The sequence below is a fragment of the Candida jiufengensis genome, assembly GCF_024610255.1.
Source record: "Candida jiufengensis strain CBS 10846 chromosome Unknown scaffold4, whole genome shotgun sequence".
In the NCBI taxonomy this organism is placed as follows: domain Eukaryota; kingdom Fungi; phylum Ascomycota; class Pichiomycetes; order Serinales; family Debaryomycetaceae; genus Lodderomyces; species Lodderomyces jiufengensis.
This window is the reverse complement of record NW_026261559.1, coordinates 228,080-249,131: the sequence shown is the minus strand read 5'-3', so window position 1 is coordinate 249,131 and position 21,052 is coordinate 228,080. Positions and strand designations below refer to the sequence as shown.

At 27.5% G+C, this 21,052-nt stretch overlaps 9 protein-coding genes across 9 annotated transcripts; 5 read left to right on the top strand and 4 right to left on the bottom strand. All coding sequences in view use genetic code 12, as the record gives it.

The window, feature by feature from the left end:
- Nucleotides 1–894: 894 nt before the first annotated feature.
- KIS2 (Kis2p) lies at nt 895–3,003 on the top strand (the record flags this gene model as incomplete). Its single annotated transcript, XM_051762472.1, has 1 exon — nt 895–3,003. One exon carries the CDS (start codon nt 895–897, stop codon nt 3,001–3,003), a length of 2,109 nt encoding a protein of 702 aa, XP_051620548.1.
- A 304-nt stretch (nt 3,004–3,307) lies between these two features.
- Nucleotides 3,308–5,323, bottom strand: KGF54_002035 (uncharacterized protein; the record flags this gene model as incomplete). The annotated part of the gene is made up of 1 exon (XM_051762471.1): nt 3,308–5,323. One exon carries the CDS (start codon nt 5,321–5,323, stop codon nt 3,308–3,310), a length of 2,016 nt encoding a protein of 671 aa, XP_051620547.1.
- Nucleotides 5,324–6,215: 892 nt separating this feature from the next.
- On the top strand, nt 6,216–7,121 carry NIT3 (putative hydrolase; the record flags this gene model as incomplete). The annotated part of the gene is made up of 1 exon (XM_051762470.1): nt 6,216–7,121. The coding sequence occupies one exon, from the start codon at nt 6,216–6,218 to the stop codon at nt 7,119–7,121; it is 906 nt and encodes a 301-aa protein (XP_051620546.1).
- Nucleotides 7,122–7,141: 20 nt separating this feature from the next.
- Nucleotides 7,142–8,071, bottom strand: KGF54_002033 (uncharacterized protein; the record flags this gene model as incomplete). The annotated part of the gene is made up of 1 exon (XM_051762469.1): nt 7,142–8,071. The coding sequence occupies one exon, from the start codon at nt 8,069–8,071 to the stop codon at nt 7,142–7,144; it is 930 nt and encodes a 309-aa protein (XP_051620545.1).
- A 95-nt stretch (nt 8,072–8,166) lies between these two features.
- KGF54_002032 (uncharacterized protein) lies at nt 8,167–8,496 on the top strand (the record flags this gene model as incomplete). Its single annotated transcript, XM_051762468.1, has 1 exon — nt 8,167–8,496. The coding sequence occupies one exon, from the start codon at nt 8,167–8,169 to the stop codon at nt 8,494–8,496; it is 330 nt and encodes a 109-aa protein (XP_051620544.1).
- A 96-nt stretch (nt 8,497–8,592) lies between these two features.
- On the bottom strand, nt 8,593–13,221 carry MYO2 (myosin 2; the record flags this gene model as incomplete). The annotated part of the gene is made up of 1 exon (XM_051762467.1): nt 8,593–13,221. One exon carries the CDS (start codon nt 13,219–13,221, stop codon nt 8,593–8,595), a length of 4,629 nt encoding a protein of 1,542 aa, XP_051620543.1.
- A 1,964-nt stretch (nt 13,222–15,185) lies between these two features.
- KGF54_002030 (ERG2 family protein) lies at nt 15,186–15,836 on the bottom strand (the record flags this gene model as incomplete). Its single annotated transcript, XM_051762466.1, has 1 exon — nt 15,186–15,836. One exon carries the CDS (start codon nt 15,834–15,836, stop codon nt 15,186–15,188), a length of 651 nt encoding a protein of 216 aa, XP_051620542.1.
- A 981-nt stretch (nt 15,837–16,817) lies between these two features.
- On the top strand, nt 16,818–17,612 carry KGF54_002029 (uncharacterized protein; the record flags this gene model as incomplete). The annotated part of the gene is made up of 1 exon (XM_051762464.1): nt 16,818–17,612. The coding sequence occupies one exon, from the start codon at nt 16,818–16,820 to the stop codon at nt 17,610–17,612; it is 795 nt and encodes a 264-aa protein (XP_051620541.1).
- Nucleotides 17,613–18,262: 650 nt separating this feature from the next.
- CYB2 (Cyb2p) lies at nt 18,263–19,945 on the top strand (the record flags this gene model as incomplete). Its single annotated transcript, XM_051762463.1, has 1 exon — nt 18,263–19,945. One exon carries the CDS (start codon nt 18,263–18,265, stop codon nt 19,943–19,945), a length of 1,683 nt encoding a protein of 560 aa, XP_051620540.1.
- Between the last annotated feature and the right edge of the window lie 1,107 nt (nt 19,946–21,052).

The following is a 21,052-nucleotide window of genomic DNA, read 5'->3' as shown; positions in this document are numbered from 1 at the left end:
TTTCATTTACTAGACTACTGCAAAATCTATTTCTCAATTAATATGTACTATTAATTATTACTAAATCTGTAAATCTTTGAATTTATGTAAGTCATTATATTGCATTTTCTAGAAACTCAATTCATATGATTATCTACTAATTGCCAAGCTGATTTTTCCTTTTTAAACTCATTGAATGATATACTAAATACATTTTACTAAAAATAAATACTAAACATTAAATTGAAGACTATATATATCTTGATTAATATACTTTTAATCAAAAATATAAAGATTCAGCTGCAAGAAAAAAATATTAATTAAAATTGAACCCTTATTTGCTACTTTGCTATTTATCTTTAAGATCATACTCTATACTAACCGTGAGCTAATTAATTGTATTTAAGTTATTATTACAAGACGAAGAGGAGAAATTTTGAATCCAAACTTCATAATTAGTATTTCCTCATATTTTTTCAATCATGATAAAGTGATTAACCTTAAAACTCGTAAATTCATATTTTACTAAGTGTTTTTTCAAAACTCACACCATTAAAATCGATGTATCTTTTAGTAATTTGACTTAAAGCATCTCTTCATTCTGATGCAAAAGAGATTAATCACTTTGTTGATTTTTCCCGTCTTCAGTAATCAACCTATCTCTCATTAATATCAGTTTATATAATAAAAAATGGTTGTTATTAATTATTATCATAAATTGTTACTTAATAGAATTACCTTACATCATAATTTAAATTTTCATCACTTACAAAATAACAATCTATTTTTATTTTTTTTGTATTACTTTTCTCGAGACAACCAACATTCTAAAAAATCATAATCTTTTTATAGTATAATTACAATTTATCATTCCTTTTTATTGTATTTAAAAAATAAAGTATTAATTAATTAAAGATGGGTAATAACGCGTCAACTAATGGTCAATTTAATCATAATTCAAATCATGGTAATCATTCAACTAATATAAATCAATCATCAATTCCAAGAAAGCTAAGTCCGAAAGATAGTAATCAAATTAGAAAATCAACTGCAAGTAATAATAATGATCATTCATTAGATGAAGAATTTAGTGATTTAATATTACATCAAGTTATTAAACCAACTACAACTACATCATCATCTACCACCAACAATCAATCAAGTTCAATTCAACTGCCAAATTCTATAATTCCTCAACAACTGAATCAACCTTATAATCAATTTTCAAATGATTTGATAGAAGATGAATTCAATGAATTAAACGAAGGATTAGTTGAAGAATCCACTTCATTATCAAGAAATATTTTACCAGATAATAATTATTTTTATGATGATAATAAGAAAACAAATAAATATACTACTAATGCAAATAATAAAAATATTAATATTTCTAATCATTCTCAATCACAATCAGATCCAAATGATCAAATGGAATTGGATGAACCGTTTATACAAGATTCTGATGATATTCAAGAATTTGAACATCAATTATCTCAAACTCCTACCCCTGATTTATCAAAAGTTGATTTTACAAAAATTTCAACAAATTCAAATCAACCTAATCAGTCGTCAACTCAACAACAACAACAACAAACTGAAAACCAACAAAACCATTATTACAACAAACCCCCACCAACAGCAAGAATGCTATCAGCTGCTTCAATAGCAAGAAGTGGTCATTCACCATCGCCAAATCTAGAACAACAGCAACAACAACAACAACTACATAATCAACACTATCATAATCAACTGTATTTAAATAATTACAATCATAATGATAATCAAAATCAACACAGAAATAAACAATTCAAAAGTAACAATCATAATGATAATATACTTATTCCAATTGAAATTAAATGGGTCAACACCAATAAGGAGAATATTGGTAAAATATCAATTATTGGATCGTTCTCCAACTGGAGAGATGTTATTAAATTATCCCCACTGATGAATCACCCCAATGAATTTGTTACAACTATTAATTTACCATTGGGGGTTCATAAATTATTATATATTATAAACAATGAATATAGAGTTAGTGATCAATTACCAACAGCAACAGATCAAGAAGGTATATTTTTTAATTGGTTTGAAGTTATTGATGATACTCATTTATTTAATCACTCATTAAACCAATCTAATCACATTGGTGCAAGTACTGATTATGATGCAAATATTATATCAAGTTCAATAGATAATTCTCATAGTAATAATGATAGTGTTAATGGATCATATAATCATCCATCACAACCAAGATCAGCGGGGAAGTATGAGTTTGAAAAAATTCAAGAGAAATCAAATGAATTATTACATAAGATATCGAAGGAATCAAGTTCACAATTTGAACATGTTGAATACATTGATGATATTAACACCAACGATGACAACATAGTATTAGATGAAGGAGAAGCAGAACTAAAACAAAAACACATTGATCAACAAAAATCAAACAATTACCCATACCCACAACATCACCAACATCAATCAAATTCTCAACAACAAACCCCCAATCAATCAAATCATCAATTCCAACCATATGATTTATCAAAATCAAACTCATTCATAAAACCAAACACTAAAATTCAATATTCAAATGATATACCAGAAATGTTTATAAATTATGATTATTTCAAATTAAAACCTGAAGATTATGAATTACCTGAACCTCCTCAATTACCTCCTCATTTAAATAATGTTTTGTTAAATAAAATATCAAATCAATCTAATTCAACAAATTCATCCTCAAATTTATTACCGAATGGTCCAATACCTCCTGTCAACCAATCAGTACCTACAAATAATGTTAATTCAAATTATATAAATAAGAGACCACCATTAAGAAGAGCAGATAGTTCATATTATGCATCAAACAAAGAAGCTTATCATTTATCTATCCCAAATCATGTTATTTTGAACCATTTAATGACAACATCAATAAAAAATGATGTATTAACTGTTGCTTGTATTACTAGATATTCAGGAAAATTTGTTACTCAAATTATGCATTCACCAGCTGATAAATAAAAAGAGAAACTTATATCTAGTTTTATTAATTTTATTTGATTCATTTCTAAGGTTGTATATATTTTTCAATAGTAATACAAATTTATTTAATAATACATAGTAGTTATCATAGTAATACAATTTAATTGTGTATAACTTTTAATTTTCAAAGCAAATTTTCATTTGTAGTCATTAATCATTAATCATTAATCATTAATCATAAAATCGTTAGCTCATTAAACATTAATCGTTATTCGTTTACTGATTAAACAATAGTAATAAATTTAATCATCATAAAATCATTAGCGGTTTGTAATTACAAGATTCAATTTGTTGTTTTTCTCTTTTTGTATTTTTTTTTACCAGCTCTTTTCAATCTTCTTTCCCTTCTTAATCTAGTTTGCATCATTGAATAAGAACCACGTCTAATAATAATTTCTAATTTGAAAAGATCTAATTCAGGATAAAATACACTGGTGTATGTATACAACTCTTGGATTAGTTGAATTCTCAATTCTCTTGTTGTATCTCTTATCCATGTTTGTAGACCAAGTTTGAAATTACAATAGTTGCCAAAAATTTCCAATACTGATAATTCAATGTGACGAGTTAAGGATATATCGAATTTTTCCAAGTTGAGGATTTTAGATAATTCATATATGTTTAATCTTGAATAATATCTATCAGTTTTTGAATCTGAATCTTTTTTATCTTTTTTTGATTTTTTAGACTTGGACTTTGAAGTGGTTGTAGAACTTTCCGTAGAGGTAGTTTCAGCAGTTAATGTAGTTGATGTCGATATATCGGAATTCAAAATTGCATTGATTGGCATGGTATTCGATGTAATTGATAAAATGGTATTTGTTTTTACATTTTCTTCATGACTTGTTTTGGGTCTTCTTGGAAAATTTACTGCTTTCATTTTGTTCAATTTGTTATCTAAATCATAATTAGTGATCATTTTGGTAGGTAATTTATAACATTTTAATGCAGTTAATTCAGATAATGGTCTAAATTTTGTTTTTTTCAAATTTATGAATTGTTCAGTAAATGGTTTTGGTAATACTTTTGGGCCAATGTCATAAATTTCTGAATTTGTTGAAGAAAGTGGATTTGGATCATCATTATTTTTTGAATGGAATGGAGGGTCGTAGTCTTCATCGTCACCAAAATCTGTTTCTTCTATTTCGATTTTATGTTTTCTCCTGTATGATGAAGTTCTTAAATATGATGGTCTTTCACAAATTTTTGAGAACTTATGTTTGAGGATGATAAACTTTAAGGTAATTGGGTAAATCATGGGACTATCATTTATTGTAGTTTGAGAATTTGTGGGTGATTCACACTCTTCCCCAATTTCTTGTTCATCAAATTCCAAATTATATTTTTGATATACAACTCTTTGAATTGGTGAAGATGGTAAATTAAAGTTTTGATTTCCATAAACTAAAGGATCTTTCTCAGATTTTTCAAATTTGAAATTACCTAAAATTTCAGTATAACTTCTTGAACTATTTGAAACAACTAAATTATCATAATTATTAATTGAAGGTTGAGAACTTGCATCAATTATTGAACCTAAATTTAAGTTTTCTTTCAATTCATTTAGTTTTTCTGAATTTGTTTTAGAATAATATGGAAAAATTGAACTATCTAATTTTGATGATATTCCTATATTTTCTTCATTTAATCTTATATTATTCATTGATGATGCCAGGTTTATAGCTCTTGTATATATTGGTGATGTTCCAATTGTTGCATAAACTGAATTTTTAGGATATTGATTTACATAATTATACCAGCTTAATGCCAATTCTTCATCCTCATAAGTCTCTAAAACGTTTTGTTTATCTAAAAAATAACTAGTATCATCTTGTGTGAAAGATGTATTTTTAAGTTGATCATTATTCCAAGTATTAATAAAATTATACTCTTGTGAATTACTGATTTGAGTTGGAACACTAAAAGGTAAGGCTGGTATTGAAGTTGATCTGGAATAAGAAGTTGATGCTCTTACTTTAGTATAATCATATTCTTTAGAAATTGAATTTGGAGGATTACTTAAATTTGTTGTTAACAGATGATATAATGATTCAATTCTTGCTAATGGATTTGGACAATATACCGGTTGAAGACTTGGTTGTAGATAATTATTCACATTGTAGGCATTTGTCACAGTTGTTAAAGCACTATATATAGTTTCATTATTTTCATTAATTTCATTAATTTTATATCTCTCATTACTAATTGGGAAAGTATGTAAGTAAGGTAAAATTGGATTTTTTTCCACATTCTGATCTGAATAATTAATTGAATATTCTATTTCTGCACCTTGACTCATTATTTCAAGGCTGAACCAGTATGAAATTCACGATTAACTGATTCCATCCGTAAATCAACTAGTCTTATCTTAAAGAACTATTACACCTCCTATATTCTATTAGTCTTAAGTATATATGTCTATTCTTATCTTAAGGGGGTATTTTACTCAACTATAGCGGCAAAACTTCAGATGAATAAAGTAGTTCCATCAATCATTAATTGAGTCTTAAACTATAGATAATATATATCAATTTCTTTTTTAGATTTGTAGATAGTCTGAGAATACGAAAAAGTTGAAAGTTGAATTGAATTGAATTAAATTGAGTTTTGGTTGTAAAAAAAAAAATCTAATGATGTTTTTTTATTTTTGGTTGTAAAAAAATTTGTGGGGGAAAAACTTTAAATTTTACTTAAATAATTAAGGTAAAGAAGTATTGAAGAATGTTTCCATTAACAAGTGTTCAATTTGAAGAGCACTTGATGAGACTTGATCAGTTGTTAATAAAATGGTTGTTTTGGTTCAAGATGGAATGAATCAAAATTCATATAGTCTAATATGAAACTTTTCAAAATCTTCTTGGCTCTATATATGAAACTATTTTCAAATTGATAGTTAATAATTCTCAAGTGGAATAGTATTTGAAGGCTCAATCGTTTTATAACTTGTTAGCCGCTCACACTATTAATTGAACTATCGATTAAAAGAATTTCAACGATTTATTTTACAAATAGATCGCCTATCTCTTTCATCGAGGAGTACATAGTTTATTAAATTAGGCTGCGAAAATATTACCCACAAAATTACGTAATCAAACATTTGTTGATCTGAAAAGTATTAGTAATAATCTGAATCTTGACTTAGTTATTTATCACCTACCATCTATATATACTTAACCGCAACTCAATTCAATATGACATCACCAGTTTTGAAATCACCATTAAGTAAATCTTTAAGGATTGCTTTATTACAATTGAAAGCAGGATCAGATAAATCGGCAAATTTAGCTAAAGTAACAAAATATATAGAAGAAGCAGTTTCAAAACAACCAAAAATAGATTTAGTAATGTTACCTGAATGTTTCAATTCTCCTTATGCAGTGGACCAATTCAGAAAGTACGCTGAAACCATACCTTCGGGAGAGACTACAAAATTATTATCAGATCTAGCTAAAAAGCATGAAATATATATTGTTGGTGGATCAATACCTGAATTAAGTGATGATGATAAAATTTATAATACTAGTTTGACTTTTAATCCTACGGGAGAAATTATTGCAAAACATAGAAAAGCTCATTTGTTTGATATAAATATTCCGAATGGTATAACATTTCAAGAAAGTTTAACATTAACTGGTGGGGATAAAGCAACTGTTTTCAAATTAGGTGAATATGGAAATGTTGGATTGGGGATATGTTATGATATAAGATTTCCCGAATTAGCTTCAATAGCTTCAAGAAGTCCTAATAATTCATTTGCAATGTTTTATCCTGGAGCTTTTAATACTACAACTGGACCATTACATTGGCATTTATTAGCAAGAAGTAGAGCAGTTGATAATGAATTATTTACTGTTTTATGCTCACCAGCAAGAGATGTTGAAGGTGGTGGTTATCAAGCTTATGGACATTCCTTAGTTGCTGATCCCTATGGTAAAATTATTGCAGAAGCTGGTGAAGGTGAAGAAATTTTATATGCTGAATTAGATAAAGATTTGATTACTAAAGCTAGAGAAGGTATACCTGTCCATTATCAAAGAAGATTTGATATATATGGAGATTTTGTAGGGGATGGATCAGTTAAAGTTAGTGATAAATAATACTTATAATTTCTATTTTTCTATTCATCTTCATGACGTTCTATATAGTCTGTTAATACTTCCATGAACTCTTTTGGTTTTTCACTTATAACCCAATGACCAGAATCAATATCCTTAATTTCGAAATTTGGGAAAAAATTAGATATCTCTGGTATAACTTCATCAGGTATATAATTCGACTCAGTACCTCTTATAAATAGAGCAGGCCCAGTCCATCTATTTTCATGAGAACTATATGGCCAACTTGCAATCATTCCTTTACTTATTGCGTTCCCTATTATTTCTAAGGGGATTTTAGAAGTGATTGGATCGTCTTTTTTACCTCTGTTTAAATTCATTAATACAAATTGTCTTATTACTTTATTTGGTTCAACTTCTTCTAATTTAGAATCAACATCTTTAATATTCGTGTAATGATATTTCTCAATACCTAATCTTAATTGATTTATATATTTATTGAATTTTGAATCAGTATGACCGAAAGTTATAGGTGCGTTATCTACACTAACTATCATTTGAGGTATATTTGGTTTTCTTAAAGCCAATGCCATTACAGTTTTAGCACCCATTGAATGACCAATCAAGATAGGTTTTGACTCAAAGTTTTGATTCGTGATCCATTTTTCAACATCAGCTGATAAACTTGGGTAATCTAATCTTTCTATATGAGGACTTGATCCAAAATTTCTTAAATCTAAAGTATATACATTTCTTGCAAGTGTTTCCGATAGCTGTTTTGCTACTGTTCTATTATTAGCTTTTGATCCAAATAATCCATGTAATATTACTAATGGTGATTTTTCAGGGTTAGAGCCGATAAATTCTTCAAATGCTAGATCAACTGTTTCTATTTCTTGATTTCTTGGTATTCTAGATGTGACGAAGTATCTTATTGGTTTTATTGAGGTGGATCGTATTAGTGATGGTGTAATTGATTTTAAGCTATACATATTTTGAGATCTGATCTGATATCTAAAACTTGAAAGAATTACAAAAATCTAAAATTTTCAAAATATTATAATTCCATAACCAACCACATTAATTAATGTTTAGAAGCTTCATAAGAACAATGTCATCCTCGAATATAGGACCTATAGAGCAATCAATCCAACAAAAACTTACCAACTCATTTAAACCTTCTTTTTTAGAGATACGAAATGATTCACATAAACATGCAAAACACGCAGGTATGCAAGGTGCTTCAAACAGAACAGAATCTCATTTTTATGTTAAAATGCAAAGTGAAGCATTTAATGGGATAAATTTACCTAGTAGACATCGTTTAGTTTATAAAGTATTGGATGATGAATTTAAATTAAAAGGGTTACATGCTTTACAATTGAAATTGAAAGGTAGTGATGAAAATTTGGTATAACCAGAGAAAAGATATAATGACGTTATGACTACTGAATGTAAATAAAATTATTTATTAAAAAGTATAAAATAAAAGCTAAGTAACTAATCAAATCATTTATTTATTGTTTACATACAGACCATTTTCATGATTATTAAGATGATGAGATGATGATTCTTGAACTGAAGCATTCTTGGCAACTAATTCAACAATTCTTCTAATTACAGGTAAATTCAACCATGCGGGAACATAAGCTTCAACTCTTGAAAAAGGTCTTAATTCAATTTCTCTAAAAGGATCTTCGAAATGACCATCTGTTGACATAGTTAAGAATAAATCATCACTTGAACTTTCTTTGGTTTTTTCTGCAACTAATTTCATAACTGCTGGTGCTACTGGTGTTTCATATTCTGCTGCTGTATATGCACTTATTGTTTTATGAATTTGTGCTGGATTTAATGCATAACATATTTCATATATGATTTCAATATCCTCAGCTGTGTTTTTTCTTAATTGTAAAAGTTTTGCTGCTTGTAATAAATGTATAAGACATGCTGAACCTTCTTCTATATCATGAGATTTACACCATTCTTCTAATCTTGTGACATTGTAGTTGAGTTGTAATCCTCTTTTCCATGATAAGAAATTACGTCTTAATATCAAATCATTAAAACATAATGCATCTATGAATCTTAACATTTCTGTAATAACTCTCACAATAACATCAGCTTCTAAATAGTAACTTTTCATTGACCAGTATAATGTATTAAAAGTAGATAAAATATCATCCATTTTGTATGTAGCACTTGCTGAAAATACTTTACTTAAGAATGGTGAATTTTCTGGAGCCATAAATCCAGGTAATGATTGTGATAATACAACTGCTGAAACAGCTTTCTTTTCCAAATCTTTTTGCATTTTCTTCATCCACATATTATAAATATTATAAGAAAGTGATTCAAAATCTTCTTTAACAACTGCCACCAATTTCAAATATTCTGTAAATTCTTCTTCACTCATTTCATGGGATAATGTATCATTTGCAATTATAGTTTGTTCAGCATATGAAACAAATGAATACAATTCATGTGTATTAGATAACCAAAATGCACCATGGGGAATAACATCCTCATCTTTTAATACAGAAACAAGATTTTGTATTGAAGAAAGTACTTCACCAAGGAAATCTTCACTTTCTTTAGTCAATCCTAATCTCCACATATCTGATAATATTATAATTATAATTCTTGATGGGAATAATACTTCTTTTCTTGTTAAATCTGCTGCAACACCAGCTGGTGGGATTTTTAAACCTTTTAATAAACCTTCAACAATTTCACGATGTAATTGTCTTGAATCTCTTAATAATTTAAATAACTCATCATTAATATCATCAATGTTAGCATCATCATCATTTGAAATGGCAATAACCGATACTGGCCTAGGATTATCAATGGAATTAGGTGAATTCCATGCCAACGCACTGCTGTGACGTTTACTCGTATTCCGACTTTTGGGATTATGTAATTGTGCTAACTCTGATTTCAATTGTTCAATATGAGATTTAAGGTCAACTTCTATAGTATCACGTTTTACAAGATCCGATTTAGCGTTATTTAATTCTTCAATTGTACGTTGTACTTCTTCTTTTAATTCTGTTTGTTCTTTAATTAATTGTCTTATTTTCTCTTCAGCTGATGAATAATCTGATTTTATAGTCGCTAGTTCACGATTCAAATTTTCAACTTCTTCTTGATGTTCGAGTTTTGTTGAATCAAATTTTTCATTAAATTCTAATTCTCTTGATTTCAATGTTTCTTTTACTTGACCTTGTTGAGATAATAAATCTTTTAGGTTTGTTATCTCTTCCATCAATTTTTTATTATCTTGAATTTTGGATGTTAATGATTGAGTTAAGTCTATAACTTTATTTTCTAATTGATATGATACTTCTTTTAATTTATTGACTGATTTAGCATCAGCTTTCAATGCTTTCAATTCACGATAAGCGTATTGTCTTCTGAATGCAGATTGTATAACTACAGCTGATTTCTTGGTTTTGTTAAATTCTTTTCTTTGTTGATAACCTTTCCAAGATTTTTGAATTGTTGTTGCAGATTTTTCAGTACGTAATGATTTGTAATTCTTTCTTGCTTGTAAACCTCTGATTGATTTTTGTAATGTAACAACTGATTTGAGTGTATTTTGGTATTGTTTTCTTGCTAAATGTCCTCTTATTGAAGTTTGTAATAATGTTGCTGCTGCTTTTTCTTTTTCTTCTTTAATATATCTTCTTCTTTCAAAACCACGTATTATACTTTGTAATGCAATATGAGATTGTCTAACTTCAAGATATTTTTGTCTATAGAAACGTTTTCTCATATTCTTTTGAATCATAACTGCTGATCTATATAATTTATCAGTTCTTAATTTTTCAAAATGAGCCAACATACCAGCTTTAAAAAAGATTTTAGTATTTCCTAATTGATATTTCTCTTTATTTTCAGTGTTTGTCTGCAAAATTTGATTACATAAACCAGTAACTGATTCTTGAGTTGTTTCACCACTCATTACTTTAATCCAATCTTTTGAAGGTACTAAAATATGATACCTGTCAGCAAACTCAACATATGTCCATCTTGAAGGGAAACCTGCACATGAAATCCTTATAGTCTCAAGAACACCACAAGCTCTTAATTGTGATAGCACCATTAATGAATCAAATTCCCAAGCTTTTTTCTCTTCATTTGGTTTAATACATCTTATATAATGAACATTCGTTGAATTTATAGTTTTCATTAATTCTATTAATGAATTCTTGAACATTGATCCTAAAGTTGGTTTTTTATTCATCATTTTACCTTTAGTTGGTGCTTTATTTGCTTCTAATGCACTAGCATTTTTATCAATAATACTAAGTATATCTTTAAGCAATTCATTTTTGGTATTTTTCATAACATCTAAATGACCTTCACCAACAGTATCTCTATTTTTCTCGATAAATCCATCCATATCATAAGTAACGTCTAATGCATAATGGTTAACCACAAACTTAGACTGACCAAATCTTGGTTTTTGGAAAACTTTATTAGTTGGTGGTTTATCCAAATTTTGATACATTTTTTCAATCCATGATTGATCATTACCCGCTGGTAATCTTGATTCTTCATCTAATAATGCTAATATACCCATTCTATTTTCAATTAAATCTATACATGGTTGATTATCTGCAAAATCAATAAATGACCATTCAATTTGCTCCTTTATATATTCTTCTTGCTCTAGTTTGAATACATGTTGATTGAATTCTTGTTGTAATTTTTCATTAGCATAATTAATACAAAACTGTTCAAATGAATTTTTTTCAAAATGTTCAAACCCATAAATATCCAAAACACCAATAAATGATTTGATCTGAGATGCAACAGATTCTGGACATAAATCTGTATTTACGTAATCAACTAACCAGTCAAATAATGCTGAATATATGTATTTTGCAAATGAATCTCTAGCAACGATAGCTTGTTTATGATTTAAGTTACTTACAATTTTTTCAGATCTAGTTGTGATTTGTTTCTTAATACACCATTTGGCAAAGTTATTTGCATCTATACCCAATAATTCACAAGCTTTGACTAAATTTGGTTCGTCACTTGATAAATGTGCATCGTTTTTAGTAGCTGCTATATCAATATTACCAAGATGTAAAAGAGCAGCTAATATTTTATAGATTTCCATTTGTTTTAAATCATCAACCCCAATTAAAGATAATGCATCTTTAGTAATTTGAAATTCTTTAGCATCATCCACCCCACTAATTTGAGGCATACCACCTTGATTTGTATATTTATAATCTTCGGCATTTTTTAATCCTAATAATTTTTTTTCATCAGAATTCATACCTGCTAAAATTTGATAAAAAATATGATAATTTCTTTCAGTAGATGGTTGAAATACTAATCTTGATCTTTCTAACAAGTATGTTCTTATTCTTGCACCAATAATTGAAATTTCTTTATCAAATAAAATTTCCAAGTATTTACCAAAACGTGATGAGTTATCATTTCTTGTAGTTTTTGCATTACCAAAAGCTTCCATAATTGGATTTGTTGCTAGTATTTGTTTTTCAACATCGGACATTTCAACTTTATGATCATGACCAATTGCTTGTTGTGCATCAGCTTCAACAGATGCAAAATATCTCATTATGTATTTAGCAGAAACAGTTTTACCGGCTCCTGATTCACCACTTACAACTATAGTTTGATTTGCTCCATTTTCTTTCATGCATCTATAAGCATCTTCCGCAATGGCAAAAAGATGAGGATCTGATTCTGTTCTTTGTCTACCTGAATAATTTTGTACAATATCTTGAGAATATAAATGATCAACTCTTTGAAATGGATTTGTTGCAATTAAAACTATACCTGAATAAGTATAAATATTTAATAATGAATAACGTATTTTAATGGTTTGTAAAACTGCAGGTTCATTTAAATATGATAAACTTGTTAAATCTTCTGTACTTTCTAAAATTGGAGGATTTCTTAAGGGTGGTAATTTATCATTATCTTCTGATAAATTATCTGTTTCTACTGTGAAAATGGTTGAATCATCATTTTCCAACACTAATTTTATAATATGTTTTTTACCTTCTAATTTATTTGATTTTACTATTGTTCCAACCCAACCTAATTCTTTATCAGGATACCAACAACGGGTTCCTTCATCATATAGTGATACCATGATTGATTGTAATTATGATAATGTTATATGATTGGGAATTTGTCTATTAATAGTTGTTACAATGTAAGATTAAGTTTATCAATAAATTTAGTTGTAAATTGTTGATTAGATCAAATATTAAATTTTTTTTGTTTGTAAATATTTATTTATTTATTTATTTATTTTATTACTATTTACGTGGAATATTAAAATAATTTTATTATGTAGTTTCTTTTTCTATGATTGAAAAGTAATACAAGTTTAAACTTGAAAGTAAATTTGATTGGTATAACTGCTATTTGAAGCTAGCTTAAAAACTGTCTTTGTTCAATTTAGATTCAAATGAACTAATTTTGTTGTTTAGAGCAGTAAAGGTCAGTTCTGAGAAAAGTCTCGTCAAGGACGATTCAAATTCGTTTCATAATTTTTTTTGATTCAATTTACAACGAGAAATCTCAAATTTTTTAATACGACGTCGACTTAAATCTTTATACGAGAATTCAAAGAAGACAAAAGTAGTGTTCAGTTGGTCAAAATTTAATATTCTTAAATAATAATAATAAACACCAATAGACGAATATTATTGCATGTGATATTTACCCACCAATATTTTGATACAAATTTTGATAGTAGATACAGCCTTGAGGTATACGATAATGATTATTATTAAAAAGTACACAGCATACTTGAACTTACTTCCAAGCACTTTAATCAACACATAATAAAATTATATCAATATATTAGACGCGTTCTATTAATTTTAATTTGAAATTCTAGATTAAAATTATAAGAGTTTTGTGTAAATAATATGTCAAATTTTTATAACGGAATTAAAATTTTTAATTAAATATGAATAGTCTCAAATATTTGAAAACTTTTTATTATAGAGTGGGGTGCTCTACTTTAGAACACCTACCTAAAAAAGCACACCTTGATTTTTGTGTAATTTATATAGCATTTTGTATGAGAGTTTAAGCTATACCATACAAACTAGAACAGCCTATAACTATGTTGTTATGCTGTACAAACCACCATAGCAGAATACATCCATTTCAACACTCTCTGAATAAGCTGTAAATATTTGGTTATGAGTAATACCTCAAAATTGAGTCACTTATGGTCAAATCCAAAATCCCTAAAAAAAGTTGGGACATTTTCAGCACTTGAGCACACCTGACCAAACATGATTTAATCTTGAAGCTTCAATCTTAAACCTGGCGGTTTGAGATACTATTCTTTTATCTCTTCATAAAGTTTGGTGGTGAAAGACCAATTATGATGTGCTCAAAATCGGATTCAAAAAAAAATCACTTTTTTGAGAGAAAATTATTTATCCTTCCAACCCACCCAAAACAGCTACGATCAAACTCAAAATTTGATATTATATTTGAAACTAAATACTAAAACTGCCAGACAAATCAAAATACAATTTGGAAATTTTGATTTGAGTTGAAACATTGATATTTCAAATTTTTTGCAGCTAATTAAGCGCAATCTTTTTAATGTTTGTTAACTTTCGTATTGAAGTACTCAATTTTGAAGCTACATTGCTCAAAATTTGAATGAGATTTTTCCGCTCCAAAAACAATCTAATATTGGTTATCTGAGGTCAATTGGAATAGTGGTTGTGTCTTTACCTCTAGTTTAAGTTCAAACTTCTTCAAAATGAAGTTGCCAAAGAAAAAATACTCTATACATCCGTAACGCAGTATATATCATGTGTATTATTGCTACACAAAAGTACATATGTGCGTAAAATTTTTTCAAAAATCAAGGTGTGCTTTTTTAGGTAGGTGTTCTAAAGTAGAGCACCCCACTCTACTTGAAGTATTTTTCTCTAATAGTATGTGTACTTTAATATGTAGATTTTTTTAGTAAATAGACTTAAAAGTAGTATAATTCTTGAAGTTTCATTCCAAATCAAGCTTTTTTTCCGTGATTAATTCTATATACAAACTTGATCTCTGCTTCATCAAACTCTAAAATCAAAATTTACCTCTAAGTAAATTTGAAATCATATCCTTAGCAGTCAAATAACAAGTTTTAGAAAAAGTTCCAAAATCTAAAGTAGAACTTAAAGTATCAGCAAATCCAAATGGTAACATTGCCGGTATCCAACCTTGAGCTAACTCTAACGCATAAGATTCACCAGGCATTGTATATTGTTTCACTTCACCTCTTTTTAAATGATGACAATCTCCAGGTTTATAAATTTCAGGTTCTAATTTACCAGGTACTCCTGCTCTTTCTTCACCTTTCATAATCATAAAATAATCATCAGCAAAATGTACTCCTGTATGACCCTCAGTACCAATTGCAGTACCGAAAAAGATTAAATATTCCGAGATTGAACTATGTAATATAAACATCATTCCCATTGCACCACCTGCGTTATTGTAAACCCAATCTTTAAAATTTAATTCATTTATAATATCAGGATATTCTTTTTTGATTCTAGCACCAAGATCAATCATCATTTCTGTTGCATTATTTGGATGTAATGTAATTGTTTCATTAACTAAACTTTGTAGTAAATCTTTATCAAATCTATAATTTGTTGGTAACCATGTATAATATAATGATGACATAATTGAATACATTGCAATTGGTATAAGACCTAGTAATAATAACTTCATGATTGATGACTTTGGTTTAGTATTTGTTGAGTCAATTGAGTTATCTGGAAGTCATCTTGGATATGTACATATTTTTATATTCATCTATTGTATTGATCGTATCAAAGTTTGATGCCAAAAATTTCATGTCAAATTTTATACGACCGTTTAATGTTTGGAATTTTTGTTTTAAAATTACCGAGAAAGTTGCAAAAAAATTGTATTTTATCCGTGAAAATTCAAAAATTTTTGCTTAGATCAAAGGTTTAACTTACCCTTTTAAGATTTGAAGGTACAAAATTGTGAGATTCTCTTGCCAAGTACGAAAAGCTTTGTTTCATGTTTTAGAATTATAACTAGTCCAAATGATCGTATAACATTTTTATGAAAAAGTTCGAGCATTGTGAATGCTAAATTTAGAAACAAGATAGAATTGTTTGCTTGAGCTCCAAAATTTATTGCTTCCATCGAAACTTGTTTAGCAATTATCTTTGATGAGCTGCTTGACAAGTCTATTCAACAATCTTCTGTAGTCAATTGGTTTTTTAGCTTATTGAAAGAAACTATGTGTTGACCTACGCTAAGTTTTCTAACGTCCCTTTAAAAGACGCACTTCCACATTCAAAGAGTTAATCTCGTTTGGTTTAATGAGTGTGACTTTTTCCTTTAAATTTAATCAAGGTTTGAGCAAACTATCTCACAATAAAAATTTCCTTCTTGTTATTGTCCTGACTCAACTCATTCATGGAACCCTGACAAATTTCAGGTCTCTAAAAATGGTGCCCCTGAGTCATAGCCGAGAAATTGAACCGTATTAATCACATCAAAATGTGTTGGTCTTAAGGTAATCACACGACTAACCCTTGTTTCAGATTTAAATTATTATTTAAGAGATTGTTAATTTGGACGAGACTTTAAAATATATATCATACTAAACTCTTGCATAGGATTTTTTTTGACACTGACACGTAACATTTCTTACAATCATCAAATCAACCTACAATGCCACGCTTCAGAAGAAGGGCTGTTCATCACCAAACGAGGGTTGTACCTGCACCCACTCCCCAACGACCTACCAAAAAGGAAACATTATCATCATCATCATCACCAGCTATGAGAAAATTAAGTAGTGACGAATATTCAAAAGTATTAGTAAAAGGTATAGCAAAAGACGAAACAGAATTAAATACCAAATACACTCAAAAATATAAAGCTAAAATTTTAAATAAAGATTTAAGAACATTACGACCAAATAAACAAATCCAAAGAGAAATTATTGAAGTTTATTTAAGATTAATTGCAAAAGGTGGTAAAAAAGAAAAAACTTATGTATTTGATTGTAAGTTTCAAAAAAACTTATTAACTGGTAAAATTGATGAATTAGTTGATAAATGTCAAAAAATCAATTTAACAGAAATGAGAATGATTCTAATTCCAATTCGAATTTCAAATTGGTTTGCATTGTTAGTAATAAATAATGATGAACAAACATTTAAACTTTATGGATTTACAGCAAGTATGAGTTTCATTACTAAATTATTCTCAAAATGTCAATCTTTTATGAATGAATTAAATGAAAGATTGGGTAAACCAAAAATTGAATATTCAACTGATGCTACTGAATATTCATCAATCGTTAGATCTAATGATTCAATTGTTTTTGCTTTAATGATTGCAAGATTTTTAATTAATAATATTTCATTAGGTTATATTAAAAAAGGTAATATTGAAAGATTTAGAAATATCATGACTTTAGAAATTATTAATGGATCATTGACTCGTTTATATAATAATTAATAGAGCTAAGTAGTATATAATAGTTAATCAAATTCTATTTAAACTTTTAAAGTTTCATAAAACGCAAATTAATGCGCTGATCTCTAAACTATAATAAATTTAATCCTTCGATTTGCATGAAATTTGACTCTAAATATAGATGATATATAGACTTCTTCAATTGAAAATTAAACACAAGATTTATTATATTTATTAGTCATAATTTTGACTTCCATCAAGCAACTGTTCAAGAAATAACTAACAGAATAAGAATAACAGAAGTTCAAAATAGAAAAGTGTCTGAAGAGAGCTCGAGACAAATCAGACAATTTTTTTGAATAGTACAAAACTAAAAGTATAAGATTTTGTTACTCCGATTAGAAGTTATAGTCAGAATTACGGAAAATATTTCTAATTTAGGTAATTGATTACCATTTTGAATTAAATTATTGGTTTTAAATTATGATAATAGTTAATACAATATTAAAACTACATACAAATTAATTTTTCAACCCCACTTAATTAATTACAATCGAATTAAAACTTTACAACTTATTTTTATATTAATTATAAAAACATATCTTTAATTAATTTTGGGAAAAAAGCATCTACGTTATACAACTTCATTTTACAATATCTCAGACTCAAATTATAACTAACATTCACAAAATATGGTACTTTCAATAGAAGAAGTTAGTAAACATAATAATAGAAAAGATTGTTGGGTAATAGTTCATGATAAAGCTTATGATTTAACTGAATTTATGCCAGAACATCCAGGTGGTGAAGCTATAATATTAAAATATGGTGGTAAAGATGCAACAAAAGTTTTTGATCCAGTTCATCCACCAGATACTTTAACAAAATATTTAAAACCTGAATTTCATAAAGGAGAAGTTGAAAAAAGAAAAATTCAACCAAAAAAGAAACAACAAACTAAAACAACTGTTGTTAAACAAGAAGAATCTTCAACTTCAACAAATGGTAGAAAAATTGTTGATGAATTTGATGTTGAATATGATGAACAAGATGATATGGATCCAATACCTACAGAAGGACAAATTCAAGTTTCTACAACAGTAGAATCTCAAGAAGAAGAAGATGAAGAATTATTATATGATGAAAATGGAGATCCAAATCCACCAGAAGAAATTCAAAGATTGAAAAATGTTCGTAATAAACCAGATTTAGGACAAATTTATAATTTAAATGATTTTGAATATGTTGCAAGAAATACAATGGAAAAAACCGCATGGGGTTATTATAGTTCAGGATGTGAAGATGAAATAACAATGAGAGAAAATCATGATGCTTATCATAGAATATTTTTTGAACCAAGAGTTATGGTTGATGTTACAAATATTGACTTTTCAACTACTATGTTAGGTACTACCACTTCAGTACCATTTTATATAACTGCAACTGCATTAGGTAGATTAGGTCATCCAGATGGTGAAAAAGTTTTAACTAGAGCAGGAGCAAAAGAAGATGTTATACAAATGATTCCTACATTAGCAAGTTGTTCATTTGATGAAATTGTAGATCAAGCTACAGATAAACAAACTCAATGGTTTCAATTATATGTAAATGCAGATAAAGAAATATCAAAAAAATTAGTTCAACATGCTGAAAAAAGAGGTTGTAAAGGTTTATTTATAACAGTTGATGCACCTCAATTAGGTAGAAGAGAAAAAGATATGAGATCAAAAGATATTGAAGATGTTAGTAATGTTCAAGGTGATGAAGAAAGTGATCGTTCTCAAGGTGCTGCAAGAGCTATCTCATCTTTTATTGATACTTCATTAAATTGGAAAGATATTGAATTTTTTAGATCAATTACTAAAATGCCAATATTATTGAAAGGTATACAATGTGTAAAAGATGCAATATTAGCAGCAGAATATGGATTAGATGGTATAGTAATAAGTAATCATGGAGGTAGACAATTAGAATATGCAAAAGCTCCCATTGAAATTCTTATGGAAACAATGCCAGTATTAAGAAAAAAGGGATTAGATAAAAATTTCGAAGTTTATATTGATGGAGGAGTAAGAAGAGCAACTGATATATTAAAAGCCATTTGTTTAGGTGCAAAAGGTGTTGGAATTGGTAGACCATTCTTATATGCAATGTCAACATATGGAGATGAAGGTGTTCGAAAAGCTATACAAATTTTAAAAGATGAAATGACAATGAATATGAGATTATTAGGTGTTACTTCTTTAGATCAATTAAATGAAGAATATTTAGATATAAATGCATTTAGTTCAAGATTTGTACCTGAAGATAAATTATTTAGAAAAGTTTATCAACCATTAACTAATCCACCATTTAAAAATAATAGTAAATTATAGATTAATTTTGTTTAAACAATATAGATTAGTTTATATAGATGATATTTTTGCATTATTATAATAATTAATAAACTATTTATTTTTGAGACATGTTTTAGTAGAAATGTAAAGATAGCTGATATTCAAGATAAACGTTTTAAAACTTAAACTAAAGACTAAATTAGTTATCAAAAAATCATAACAAAAAAAAAGCAGGTTATCGAAGGCTATACTTTTTAAAGCCACTAGCCTTATTCTTAAAAAGGAATTTGAGATCTAAAGATACGAACTGATCAAAGAAATTTTTGTATCTTTTTTTTTTTCAGGGTTATCACCTCTTAACTAAATTAATTAACTACTTAATAGCACTAATAGCTCAAATTAATTACTAAAAATAACTTTCCAATTTCTTTAACTCAATATACATAACTTTATTAATCTGAAAAGTTTATTAAGTTAGTAGATTAGTTAATGTTGAGAAATAGTCTTTTGAAATTCTTTCTTCCCTTATTTCTTAAAATTTAAAAAGAAAAAGGGACTTTTGCTTGGCTGTTAATTATAATTTTTCTTCCTCGAAATGAAATTATAAACTTCTAAGAATTGTTTAAATTCTAACAGTAAAATTTACTAAATGGATTATGAGCATTGTTTGAATAATTTTATAATTAAAATTGAAAATATTGATAAATATCATAACAATCATTTAAGAATTTTCGTATGAAATTAATTTTAGATTGTTCAGCCGTTTTACACGCCCTATTTAATTTTAATTTCTACATACTGTCTACTTTATTGATAAATATTGATTAAATAATTTTTTAAAACATACATATTAATTGAAATGGCGGTATTGATTTGCCTTTTATTCCTAACCCTTCATGTGTTTTATTATTATTATTTTTACATTACATTAGAATATGTTAGAAAATAATGATAACTACATCATTTATAAAATATATAATAATGAGATTAGTTTTGTGGGTTTTAATTTTTTATTGTAATTAAATTTATCAATATCTTTATTCTTTATATCAATATTCTATAATGAATTTGTTTGTATTAGTAAAATTTTGGTTGTTTTTTTACATTTCCACTTTATATCTACTTTTCCATTATCTAATACTTTTT